A 14,114-nucleotide genomic window follows, 5' to 3' on the forward strand; every position below is an offset into this window, starting at 1 on the left:
CATATTAATGACGATCAGATCCAGTATGGCTGCATCCCTGGTTGGTGTATTGACTATCTGGTTCAGGCAGCTTGTGTTTACAAAATCCAGGAACCTCTGTGCCTGTACGTTTGGTGTTGTATAGGATTCTCAGTTAATAGTGAGGTAATTAAAGTCACCTATGAATATGATATTGGGTTGGATGGTTAATGTTTCTTCTTCTTCTTCTTAAGGCTTTTCCCGGTTAGGGGTCGCCACAGCAGATCATCTGTCCGCTCATGATTGGCAGTGCAGTTTTACAGTGTCGAGTTGCCAGCCTGGCACCCAACCTTCCACAGAAGGCACACACGCATGCACGCACTCACACCTAGGGACAATTTAGAGTGTGCAATCCACCTACTGCATGTCTTTGGGATGTGGGAGGAAACTGGAGCACCTGGACGAAACCCACGCGACCAAAGGGAGGACATGCAGACTCCGCACAGAAGGCACCCCAGCCAAGAATCAAACCAGAGAACCTCTTGCTGTGAGGTGGCAACGCTAACTGCTGCACCACTGTGGCCGCCCTTGGATGGTTAATGTTTCTAATAAGTTTAAATACATGGTACGGGTTTCCTGGGTCATAGAGGTTAACCCATAGCTGGCAAGGAAGTAGTATTGGATTTTACCTATGGTGATTTGAACAAGGAGCAGCTGCTCAAGTACATTTTCCTGTCTGACCAGCCTTGAGGTATATTTATTTTTGATGTAAATAGAGACACCTCCACCTTTAATCCCTGTCTGTGTAGTAGTTGGTCAAAATGTGTGGAAGGCATTATAACGTTGCACTGTTGGTGTGCTCTCCACAGCTTTAAACATGTCTCAGTGACCATACAGACATCAGCAGTCTCTAGGGGGAAGAGCACTTCTAGGGAATGGAGTTTTTTTAGAATCCTAGCATTGAGCAGTAATACTTTTAGGTTTTCTTGGTTTTGATTTGCTATGTTGGAAGTACAGTACTTTGAATTTGGCATTGCATAAAAAAAGACATGATGGGGGAAGTCAATGTTTTAGCTAATATTTGAAAGCCTAGAGGGGAGAGGTGCAGACCATCAATGGCAAAGTAGTGTGGTGTGTTGATGATCTCCTTCCAAGCTGGCAAATATTGCACCCCCTTAGAATGACACCATAAACTAAGCCAATTATTAAAGTCAATCATGTTTTGTTCGTATTGTGTCATCATCCTCAGAGAAGGTAAATTGCTGCTCAATGCTAGGCTCATACCAGCCTGAGACACAAATTCTGAGAGCTCCATGATGTCTCTCTTCATATAGTCTAGGGAGGTACATCTCAGGTCATTTACTCCCACATGGGCTATGACTGAGTCATACTGGTACTTGTGGCCAATGACCTGAGTGCATGTGTAATGTGGCAGATCCTAGCACCTGATATGCAAGTGACTGTGACTTTCTCCTTATTGAGCCTGGTGAGAAGGACATCAATGAATCTCACAATGGAGTATCCAATGACCATGACCAGAATGTTGGAGTGTGTGGTGGCTTGCCTTATGGTCTTAGAGGTAGAGGTTCCATGAGATGTGGCTCTATGTGTGGATGTGGGTGTTGTTTCACCTCAAAAAATCTAGATCCATCAGAGCCACAAGGGCGGGAGACTTAAACCTTGACACGGCTATAAATAGGATGTGCTGGAGGGATAGATTCATCACCCAAAGACTCCCTATGCTGTGAAACAAAATCCCGGTACATGTGAGGCAGAGCACCTCGCTGGCCTTGTTCAAGAGAAATCTTGACCAATGGATGGGAGATCACAGATATACCCCAGGGATTACCTCAGTGTCACTGCTCGACAGAGGCACAGCAAAATAATGGGCATAGTTCCCCATACTAAAGGGGTGGCGTAAGCCACAAAACGATGGGCTAGGCTTGTAAATGCCCTCGGGCAGATAGCCTAGTATGAACCTATGAACCTATGAACCTATAAGATGTCATTAACGTTTGCATGATCTATCAGCATTATTGTTTGTTAATGCTGTCTTCTGTTTGCTTTCCAGTTTTTAATCCTAACTGATCCTCCTGTCAAAGAAGGTAGTGTTTTCAGTCTATTGGACACAACTGAAGTAAAGATTTTACTGCCTATGTTTAACAGCAACTGCCCTATAAAATGAGTATAAGCTTGGATTCTTTTTTGCTTTATTATTAGATTTCCAAAGTATTTCTAAGGAGACGAATGATATTTTCTTCATTTATATTAATAAATACTTTCTAAACAGTTAAATAACATTTGGAGGAAATTTCTTCTAAATTTCATCAGTTTTACCATCAATTGCTGGAGTATTATGTTTTTTTTCTTTTTCTTTTTTTTTTTTTTTTGTTTTTAATTTGCTCATTTATTTTCTAAATGGGTTATTGGTTTTAGTAGGGAATTAACATTATGACTTGATAATGTACATTTCATATTTCAAGTCTAAGAAAAAACAAAATTAATAGCACATAAACATCACAGAAGTATAAATGGAGAAACTTTAACAGAAGACTTTTGTCTCAGTAGAAAATGTTAAACCAAGGAGCACCACTGAGCCATGTAGGAAGATGGCTGCTGAGTACTTTTGCTCTGCTGTTAGCTGCTGTAGTTAGGGGGATAGAAAGGTAGAATGAGTTTGGAAGAGATGGAAAGGGTGGTGGGGCATTTGTGTTAGTGCCAGGATCATGAAGAATTAGGTCAGGAAAGAAAGTGAGTTGTGTAGGAATTGTTTTACCAAGCAGGTTTGCAAAGTGAAAGCAAAGCCACCTGCAACATGGAATGTGCATGAGGACAGGGCAGCTGTAAGGAGGGTATATTGGACAGGACAACTGTAAGGAGGGTATATTGGACAGGACAACTGTAAGGAGGGTATACTGTACCTACTTGAGAGTTACATGGAAAGGGAACATTCAGTGAGTTTCTACTTTTTCATTTATACCAAGATTGAGGGTAGTGGGAGTGGTGACTGGCAGTATCAGCACACAGAGAGAGGTGGTGATCATGGAAGAGGAAACTGAATTGGCAGTGATGGATCAAACCCCTATATGAGAAATGAAAGGTGAAAGTGAAATTGTGAAAGGCAGGAATGTAGAATGAGAGTTAACCATACCAGTCCCAGCTGCAAGGGTACTATGAGAAGGAGTGGAAATAAAATTTAAATACTAAACTATCAGCAATGCTATGTCAGTAGGACAGAGACTCAGTATAGCCCTCAGGCAATAATGTTTAAGGGAAGACATCAGTTCAAGATGTGTGGAGAGAGACAGATAGTCTTTGAATTATGTTGAAAGCTAAGAAGAAACTGTGATGATTTAAATACATGTGTGGCATGCTATGACGCTGCCATAGAAGAAGACAAGTAAAGACTGAAAAGTCATGCTGACGGAAGTGCCATAAGGTTGTTACTTCAGAAGATAAATAAGGAGGAGAGAGAGGTCCTATATTCCAGCAGATGAAGCTGGTCCAAAAGGGGAATACACTCAGCGCTGGTCAACATACCAACTGTTTGCAGGTATGTTTACTAGGGAATAGCTGACTGAGCCATTATTAAGCTGATGTCAATCACTTTGTTTTTTCTCTTTTTAATTGTCTGCATATGCTGAGAAGTGGCAAGATTGTGCAGATGATAGAGGAAGGGGAGGAGGGGGACTTGGATGAGATAAAGAAAATGATGAGTGACAAGAATAAGAACGAATAGGGAAGTAAGATGATGATAACATTGGGCACTTAGTGGGTAAATACAGGACCAAAGGTAAAGGGACCATGGGGTAAAAGCAATGTAAATTGCAATGAAGATTTGTTGAAAGGACAAGCCAGTGGGGAACTGGGTAAAATAAAATAAATTGACATATTGAAATAAAAAAAAAATTATATGAGTAGCAAGAGACAGAGACACACATGCAAACATTTTTGAATGACAGTGAATGATGTGTGGATTATAATAGGAGACTATGGATATAATGTAAAGTGAAGAAATGCGTAGCCCAGAATATGCATGGCAGAATGCACGTAAAGATGTAAACAGTGCTGTTGGTAAACTTTGTTAAATACTTAGAGGAGCAAAGATATATTTAAAGTTCAAACGTATAATACTGTTTTGTCTGGTGACTGTTCTCAGTTAGGAAATGTGTGATGCAAATGTGTGTGTGTGTGTGTGTGTGTGTGTGTGTGTGTGTGTGTGTGTGTGTGTGTGTGTGTGTGTGTGTGTGTGTGTGTGTGTGTGTGTGTGTGTGTGTGTGTGTGTGTGTGTGTGTGTGCACGCGCACTCACACGTGCGCGCTCATGCTGGGAGCTGTGTACTTATCTAAAGAGGGGAGATTTTGAACATGTGAAAAGTGATAATATTAAATTGTTATTTTTATAGTTTATATTTTTCTTGGATTTGAAACATTGTGAATATAAATTTAATCTAATATTAGCATGTGGCTTTATAACACAGTTAGCTACATAAAGGACCCATAGATTCTGAGGAATACTGTAAACTAAAGAAAGCTGTTATACGAAAATACTGAATACAATGAAAAAGTTGTAAAAGAAGCATGGATTTTATTTGATTTGTGATCTTGGCAAGAAATGACAAAAGTGGGGATGATAATGCTAGGTAAGGTTAAGTAATTTAAGAGAGTAAAGAGGCAGAAGGACAATGAATTGGCAGTAGGTTAGGCTGAGTTATCTAAAACAGTAAAGAGGCAGTAGGACAATGAATTGGCAGGAGGTTAGGTTGAGTTATCTAAAACAGTAAATAGGCAGTAGGACAATGAATTGGCAGTAGGTTAGGTTGAGTTATCTAAAACAGTAAAGAGGCAGTAGGACAATGAATTGGCAGTAAGTTAGGTTGAGTTATCTAAAACAGTAAAGAGGCAGTAGGACAATGAATTGGCAGTAGGTTAGGTTGAGTTATTTAAGAGAGTAAAGAGGCAGTATGACAATGAACTGGCAGTAAGTTAGGTTGAGTTCTCTAAAACAGTAAAGAGGCAGTAGGACAATAAATTGGAAGTAGGTTAGGTTGGGTTATCTAAAACAGTAAAGAGGCAGTAGGACAATGAATTGGCAGTAGGTTAGGCTGAGTTATCTAAAACAGTAGAGAGGCAGTAGGACAATGAATTGGTAGTAGGTTAGGTTGAGTTATCTCCAGAGATGGCCAGTGGTACCTTCATTCTTCTTGATTGGAGACATGGGTGGAAATTAGCCTTCCAATTAGAGGTCCTCTTGAGGTAGCCCTAAGATAACAGAGAGAAGATGCAGAACACTGGGTTAGGATGATTAGAGATAGACAGTATATTGAAAAGTTTATTGAGAGAGGGTATAACAGTATATTTATTTTCTCCAAGAGATGAAACTGAAGAGTGCAGAACTAGAGAAGATGGAACAAAGCACTTATTGGTAGTTAGAAAAACATTTATAAAAGTGGGTAGGAAAGGGGAGTAAGAGTTTTGCTGAAGGAGGCTGTAGGTGTGAGAAAAGAAAAATTGAGGAACATGCTGAAAAGAGGTAGGTAGAAGGCAGGTGAGAAAAAGAAGGCCAAGGTGTAGTAGTACCAGTGTTTTATGGATTGAAGTTAGGTTAAAAGGGAAGATCTTTAAGGAATGTATTACCTGCATGTGTGTTTGTAGAGTGGAGGAAATAGGTTGATATTGAGAAGGGATTTTAAATTGGTTTTAGAACTGGGAAATGATAGACTGTTTTGTAAGGATGAATTTCATATAGGGTGTCTGGAGTTCCTTTATTGAAGGATGGGAGAGCTTAGGGTTTGTGGATATACAGGGGCTTTAGGTAAGGAAGGAGATTTCACTTTAGAGACATACTAGTAGAGTGGATAGAATTTTACCTTAAAGAATTATTGCAGGGGAAATAATGAGCACACGGATAACAGAGATGGAACTATCTGATTACAGTATGGTCATAGCTGACTAGGTCACTGAATCAGACGTATAAAAAAGATGCAGATTGTGTCCAGAACACTGATGAGATGTCCAGTAGGCAGAGTGGCTTCAAAGAATGGTGTGTTTCATGACGGAAGGACTGAGGACTTTGAAAGGGAGGCACTACAGAGTGGAATGGCCTAAAGACAGTATTTGGATGTAGAATAATAGCACAAACAGGGACAGTAAGTCATGAATGGGAAATTAAGGAAAGTGAGTCAGAATATATGTTAAGGTGGCTTCACAAAAGTGTTGGTGATTTGCTAGGTAGAACAGTAAAGGATATATAGAGCCTTAGGAAACAGCAAAGGAATAAGACATCAAAAATGGAGCTAGCCATGAGAGGGTCAATGTGTTTGTGAAAGAGGAGCTGGATGTTAAGATGGTAAGGTGAAGGTAAAAAGATCAAAAATAACTCATGACTGAGAGCAACAAAGAGAGGGATGGAGAAATAATGTATAGGGCTAGCAACAATAGGGAAGAGTTTAATTTTTTGAGAACTTTATTAGATAAGGGAAGGTTTAAGGACTGATTTTGGGGAATGAAAAGAAAGGACATTAAATCAAGATCAGAGAGAGCTGCAAGGGCGGGAGAAATTGTAAAAGCAATAAGACATTTGAAGAGTGATAAAGAAGGGGCATCCCAATGGCTTACCCTATATACCTTCAGCCATCTCAAAAGCTGAAATCATCTCATCCATTGGTGCTATTAATATTCTAGGTTGCTGAACCCCTAGTTAATCTCTCCACTGGTTGCATTTCTGCAGCCTAGCAAACAGCCATTGTAACACCATTACACAGAGATGGCACAACCATGGACCCTAGTATTTATAGGCCCATTAGTCTCACTAGCCTCATATATAAAGCTATGAACTGTATTAGCTCAGACCTCATTAATCTGGACATTGAAGACCTCTTGAACTGAGAGGCCTAGACCTGAGATGTAAACTATTCCCAAAGATTAATTAATTTCATAAACACTAATTCCCTGGATCAAATAGTCAAAGAGCCCAAAGGACAAAATGCTCTCGCTCTGGTCCTTACAAATACAGTACCTAGATGAGGTCTATATTAGATCCCTGAATGCTTAAAAAAGCGAATGGTGATTAATCGACCCTATGTAAGCGAAAGCATACAATGTCAAACTGTCTCTTCCAAGGGAAAAAAATCATTTTTCCAACAAAAAAAAAAAAAAGGGAAAACACTATAAAGATTACATTAAGTGGGGGGCTTCGCCCCCCCCCACACCCCCCCCCTACTTAAATATACCAACTCTGAGATTGCACTACAGTGCTGAAAATGGCAAAGTAACGAAGCGGCCAAGCAAATTCTTTCCCAGGGAAAGAATTTGCTTAAAAGCCGCTTCAATATTTTGCCGTTTCAGTCTTTTAAGTTCGGGCAAGATGCATTCGAAAGAAGGCATCTTCGGTCTTCTAATAGGGAACCACCTAGATGTATTACCCAGTCGCATACCCTTCCCCTTTCAAATTTGAAAACAAATTGGTAACCTTCTCTTTCAAAATCCCTAAGTCGGTAGATGGAAATATCACAGTATACTAAAACTTCAGATGTACAAATTTCCTACTATTCTATAATAAAGCCTCAGGAGTTCAAGTATAACTGTAAGCCTCAAAATATCGACATGGTTATTAGCTATGCAAGTAAATTATACACTCGTCTAGACAACTGTATAAACCTGGCAGTCCCTACCAAAACTAAACAAAATAGGAAGGGCAAGAGCCAGCCAGCCTGGTGGTCCACATGCATAAGTAAACAAGATAATAAAATAATAGGAAAGAGCTAATTAGAACACACATAGTAAAACCACAAATCCACAAATTAAGGGCGGTATTAAAATGTTATCCAAGGTAATGAAAAAATGCCATCAAGAAAACAAAGGCTTCTCATGATCTTAGGCTGGCATTCAAAGAAGAGCATACTTATAAATCCTTTACTTACATCACGGAGTTACAAAATAATACCTAAAATTGCTCTGAACTAATTCATAATGGCTTTACTTATGTTATGGACTTACAAAGTAACACCCAACATTGCTCTGAACTAATTCATAATGGCAATACTTAAATTGATTCAGTGACTATGGCAAATGTATTAGCAAACAAATTAATTGCAGATTTCAGTTTGGAGAAAATAATTAAAAACCCAAGTATACCAAAGGATTACAACCCCCCCCCCCCCATCATCACTAAAGAACACTTGCTAAAAGTACTCTCTAAAACAAAAATACATACTCATTGGGACATGATATCATACTGGGCTGCCAGGTGAACAGCACTAAACATGCAGCTGTGGACCCACAGCTATAACTATTCAATTGTAATTTAACTTCACAAGGGCAGCTCCACCACAGACCACAGAATTACAGACCCATCAGCATGCTTGAGCCTCATCTGCAGGCCACAGAACAGGTCACAACAGACCTGACAAACTACAATATAAAATATCTTATCAGACTTGACCCTCAGACGTTTGACTTTGTCAAAGGCACATCCTGTCTAATGAATTTGGTGAAATGTTTTAAAGGGTAACATAAGCTCTGGACAGTGGTCATGCTATCCATACAGCATACCTTCAACTCGTATAGGCATTTGATACCATACCACATCTGTCCATACAGCATGCTTTCAACTCGTGAAGGCATTTCATACCATACCACATCTGTCCATACAGCATACCTTCAACTCGTGAAGGCATTTCATACCATACCACATCTGTCCATACAGCATACCTTCAACTCACGAAGGCATTTGATACCATACCACATCTGTCTATACAGCATACCTTCAACTCATGAAGGCATTTCATACCATACCACGTCTGTCCATACAGCATACCTTCAACTCGCAAAGGCATTTGATACCATACCACATCTGTCCATACAGCATATCATCAACTCGTGAAGGCATTTGATACCATACCACATCTGTCTATACAGCATACCTTCAACTCATGAAGGCATTTCATACCATACCACGTCTGTCCATACAGCATACCTTCAACTCGTGAAGGCATTTGATACCATACTACATCTGTCCATACAGCATACCTTCAACTCGTGAAGGCATTTCATACTATACCACGTGCCATACAGCATACTTTTAACTCATCTAGGCATTTCATACCATACTACATCTCCTTCAACTCGTGAAGGCATTTCATACCATACCACATCTGTCCATACAACATACCTTCAACTCACGAAGGCATTTGATACCATACCACATCTGTCTATACAGCATACCTTCAACTCATGAAAGCATTTCCTACCATACCACGTCTGTCCATACAGCATACCTTCAACTCGCGAAGGCATTTGGTACCATACCACATCTGTCCATACAGCATACCATCAACTCGTGAAGGCATTTGCTACCATACCACATCTGTCCATACAGCATACCTTCAACTTGTGAAGGCATTTGATACCATACCATGTATCTCCAAACAGCATACCTTCAACTCATGAAGGCATTTCATACCATACCACATCTGTACATACAGCATACCCTCAAATCACGAAGGCATTTGATACCATACCATGTCTGTTCATACTCCATACCTTCAACTCAAGAAGGCATTTGATACCATACCATGTCTGTCCATGGGTCTACTTTAAAACACTGACATGCAAAACACCGACGACGAGAACACCGAGACCAGAAGATCGACAACTGAGATGACTGATAGTTTAAAAGCACGAAACTTCACTTGCCTGGCAAACCACAATCCCAACAATCAAAAAAAGAAAACAAATACCTTTTCCGAAAAACACACACAGACATCACAAGCACAACAAAAACCTTACAAACCTACACTAAACCTTACATACACAACTATCTATGCACTAACCTTAACCCAAACCCTAACCCTAAGATCCGTCACTATCGCACACTCACCTAACCCGTGCCGTAACCCTAACTCACTTAACCCACCCCAACCCTAAAGTCTGTCACTATCGCACACTTACCTTACCCACACCCTAACCCTAACTCACTTAACCTGCCCTTAACCCTATAGTCTGTCACTATCACACACTTACCTTAACATGTCGGTGTTCTCAACGTCATGCTTTTAAACTGTCGGTCATCTCAGCTGTCGATCTTCCGGTCTCGGTGTTCTCGTCTTCGGTGTTTTGCGTGTCAATGTTTTAAAGTAGACCCCTGTCCATACAGCATACCTTCAACTCGTGAAGGCATTTCATACCATACCACGTCTGTACATACAGCATACCTTCAACTCGCGAAGGCATTTGATACCATACCACATCTGTCCATACACCATACTTTCAACTAGAGGAGACATTTGATAGCATACCCTGTGCAAATATTATCGATAAGCTAAATGTGCTCCATTCTGATCATATGTAGTTATATGGATAGCTAACTGGCTGACAGACATGACCCAAACTGTGAAGGTGGCAGGCATTTGTTAGAGAAGGCATGAAAGTAACCAATGAGGTACAACAAAGATCTGAGCTAGGACCTCACATATTCAGCAAAAACTGTGCTTAAGCAAGTTTGCAGATGGTTGCAAATGGGTTTCATCCTCAGTTTGGGCTGAGGGCTGGTCATGGACCCTTGTGGAACTGCTACCATTGGACCAAAGCACCTCCAAAAATAATACCATTCATAAGCTTCCTTTACCTTTTCTTTTTGGATTTGCCTCTCCTTGCCCTGATTTTTTTTTGAGAGCCATAGAAAAATGTGTGCAACCCTGCTCCTGTGAGTAAGCAAACCTGGCCAGTTGGCTTAATAGGGCTGCAAGAGTCTTTTTGGCGTTGTGTACCTGGAAGGCTTCCTACACTCTCATCAAAATCTAAAGATGAAAGCATGAACCCCCTGGCTGACAGTAATATTTGTATTGCCATGCGGGGGATTAAGGCAGTGTATGTATTGATCATGGTAGTCTTTGCAAAACATCTGATTCCTGAATGCACAGCTGTTAGCTCTCTCTGTGTGTTCATTTCCTATACATATCATGTGTGGTGCTCCATCTCAAAATGTATGCTTTAAACAGCAAAAACAACAAAACAAAATCTGAAGCTGAACACATTTGTGATAAAACAGGAAGGAAAGTTCCCCAGTGTTGTTCTTATCTTCTCTTATGCTGAAATGTTATAGGCTTGACTGAAGCTGGACTGCTACTCACATTCTTGTTGTGAACATGAAATGCAATAAAAAAACATCTAAGGCTGGTATAGGTGAATGCTGCCTATATAACAGGTACATGAAGTCTGAGGTAAAATGACATCAGCTTAACCCAGGGAAAGGGTACTCGTCTCCCATAATCATGCATGAATTTGAACACAGCTTGTGAAAGAGATCCTGCTGTAGGGACCGAAACAGTGATTCACATGAAAAGCATATTACATAACAAATCAGAGAGTTAACCTAGCTTAAACTGATTAAATTATGACTGGTTTAAAAGTATGTTTCTGCTGTGTTTTTTTTTTTTTGCTAATTTTAGATGAGCTCCTGATTTAGTTTATAGTCGGACCTAGATTACAAATATGTTCGAAAGAGAGGGCAAAGTGTTGTGTGCTGTTTTCTGCCCTATTGGTTCTATGGCCTTCTGCCTGCCTACTGGAACACCTCTATCCCTTAGGATTTGGCTTCATCTCCCAGACCAATTCCACCTGCACCTAAGGACAGACCCAAACTGTCTCCAGACTGGCAGAACACAATAGCTGTAGTGTCACACCATACTTAGCACTTTGACTTAGAATTTTTTGTTATGTTTTATCCCCTGTACCAAGTGACAGCCTGCCCTTTGCACCACTGTCAGAGGGATGGCAGTGCCAGGCACAGTGTACATCACTGTAGTAAGGATATCAGTGATAGGTTCAGTGTACATCACTGTAGTAAGGATATCAGTGATAGGCTCAGTGTACATCACTGTAGTAAGGATATCAGTGATAGGCTCGGTGTACATCACTGTAGTAAGGATATCAGTGATAGGTTCAGTGTACATCACTGTAGTAAGGATATCAGTGATAGACTCAGTGTACATCACTGTAGTAAGGATATCAGTGATAGGCTCAGTGTACATGACTGTGGTATGGAAAGAAGTGTCAGGCTCAGTGTGCACCACTGTAGGTGGGATAGCAGTGCCAGGCTCAGTGTGCACTACTGTAGGATGGATAGTAGTGCCGGGCTCAGTGTGCGCTACTGTAGGATGGATAGCAGTGTCAGGCTCAGTGTGCACCACTGTAAGGGGGATAGCAGTGCCAGGCTCAGTATGCATTACTGTAGGAGGGATGGCAGTGTCATACTCAATGTGTATCACTGTAGGAGGGATGGCAATGCCATGCTCAGTGTGCATCACTGTAGGAGGGATGGCAATGCAAGGCTCAGTGTGCACCACTGTATGAGAGATAGCAGTTTCAGGCTCTACGAGCACCACTGTAGAGGGGATGGCAGTGCCAGGCACAGTGTGCACCACTGTAGGATGGATAGCCGTGTCAGGCTCAGTGTGATTCCCTGTGATAGACATTCAAGTGCCAGGGTCAGTGCACACTACCGTAGGATGGATAGCAGTCACGCTCTGTGTGAACCACTGTAGTAAAGATGGTAGTGCCATGCTCAGTGTAAACCACTAAGGGCTTTTCATCCAGAAAAAAGGAGGTCATTGTCCCACTGTACTCATCCCTCATTAGACCCATTATAGAATACAATGCCCCGTTTAGTATGTACCTCTCAAGACATCTGCAACAACTGGAAAGGCCGCAGAAATACCTCACAAAAAGAATCACAGGTCTAAAGCAGATGCCCTATGCTGACCATCTAAAAAAACTCCAGCTATACTCTGTCGCATATCATCTACTCAGAGGCGATCTCTGCTTAACATACAAGGCCATGTCAAACCCAGAGCTGTTAGACATGCTACACTTAAAGAAATCCCAATCCCTCAGAGCCACATGCTCCAGGGATCTAAACCTTGTCATCACAATGAACAAAACATGCTGGAGGGATAGATTCCTGACCCAGAGACTCCCCAGACTCTGGAATAGACTGCCCATACATGTCAAGCAGAGCACCTCTTTGGTCCTCTTCAAAAGGAACCTTGATGATTGGATGGGAGATAGGAAATTCACCCCGGGGATCACACCAGTCACCCTGCTAGACAGGGGTCCAGGGAAGTAAATATTGTGGAAAGAAATAGCCAGGGAATTGTTCTGGCTAGGCTTGTATAGGCCCTAGGGCTGATAGCCTAGTACCAACCTATGAATCTGCTGTGGAATGGATAGCAGTGTCAGGCTCAGTGTGCTCCACTGTAGAAGGGAATGGCAGCGCCAGGCTCAGTGTGCACTACTGTAGGATGGATAGCAGTGCTGGGCTCAGTGTGAACTACTGTAGGATGGATAGCAGTGTCAGGCTCAGTGTGCTCCACTGTAGGAGGGAATGGCAGTGCCAGGCTCAGTATGCTCCAATGCAGGAAGGATTGCAGTGCAAGCCACAGTGTGCACCACTGTAGGAGGGATGGCACTGTAAGGCTCAGTGCACACCACTGTAGTACAGATGGTAGTGCCATGCTCAGTGTGAACCATTGTAGTAGGGATAGCAGTGATAGGCTCAGTGTGCACTGTTGTGGTATGGGTAGCAGTGTCAGTCTCAGTGTACTCCAGAGTAAGAGGGATAGCTGTAGCAGCCTCAGTGCACACCACTGTGGGAGGGATGGTAGTGCCAGGTTCAGTGTGCACCACTGTGGTAGACATAGCACAGTCAGGCTCAGTGTGCTCCACTGTCTTATGGATAGCAGTGTTAGGCTCAATGTGCACCACTGTGGTATGAATAGCAGTTGCAGGCTTTTGTAGGCTAACAGAGACCATTCCCTCTTGTTCTAGGTTAGCTGACAAAAGACTGTTCTTTCCCACTCCCACTGCCTGGCTTTTCCAGTGCCTGAACTGCTAATTGAACTTGGGCTTTTTATGTTGCAAAATTCAATAAGACACGGTTGACATCAAAACTTTTACAGATATATTCATACAAGGCTTCAATGTTTAAATGTATGCTGTATATATCAGTAAAGTTCATGTTTAATGTCCAGTGATACTGCGGTACCATTAAGTGGTACAGCATTATGGTGGGCTTGTCCTATAGCCTAACACAAATGCTAATGAAGCATTCTTGGGCAGTCTCCTATGCTATCTAGTCATATGGTCTCCCCATAAATG

General features: G+C 41.5%; 1 protein-coding gene across 1 annotated transcript; it reads right to left on the minus strand.

Annotated features, from left to right (window-relative positions):
* Positions 1–11,659: 11,659 nt before the first annotated feature.
* Positions 11,660–12,433, minus strand: LOC122814380 (uncharacterized protein P19A11.02c-like). Its single transcript, XM_044086964.1, has one exon. The coding sequence runs from the start codon at positions 12,431–12,433 to the stop codon at positions 11,660–11,662; it is 774 nt and encodes a 257-aa protein (XP_043942899.1).
* Between the last annotated feature and the right edge of the window lie 1,681 nt (positions 12,434–14,114).

Source organism: Protopterus annectens, chromosome 10.part0 (genome assembly GCF_019279795.1).
Source record: "Protopterus annectens isolate FY-2018-M chromosome 10.part0, PAN1.0, whole genome shotgun sequence".
Lineage (NCBI taxonomy): Eukaryota > Metazoa > Chordata > Ceratodontiformes > Protopteridae > Protopterus > Protopterus annectens.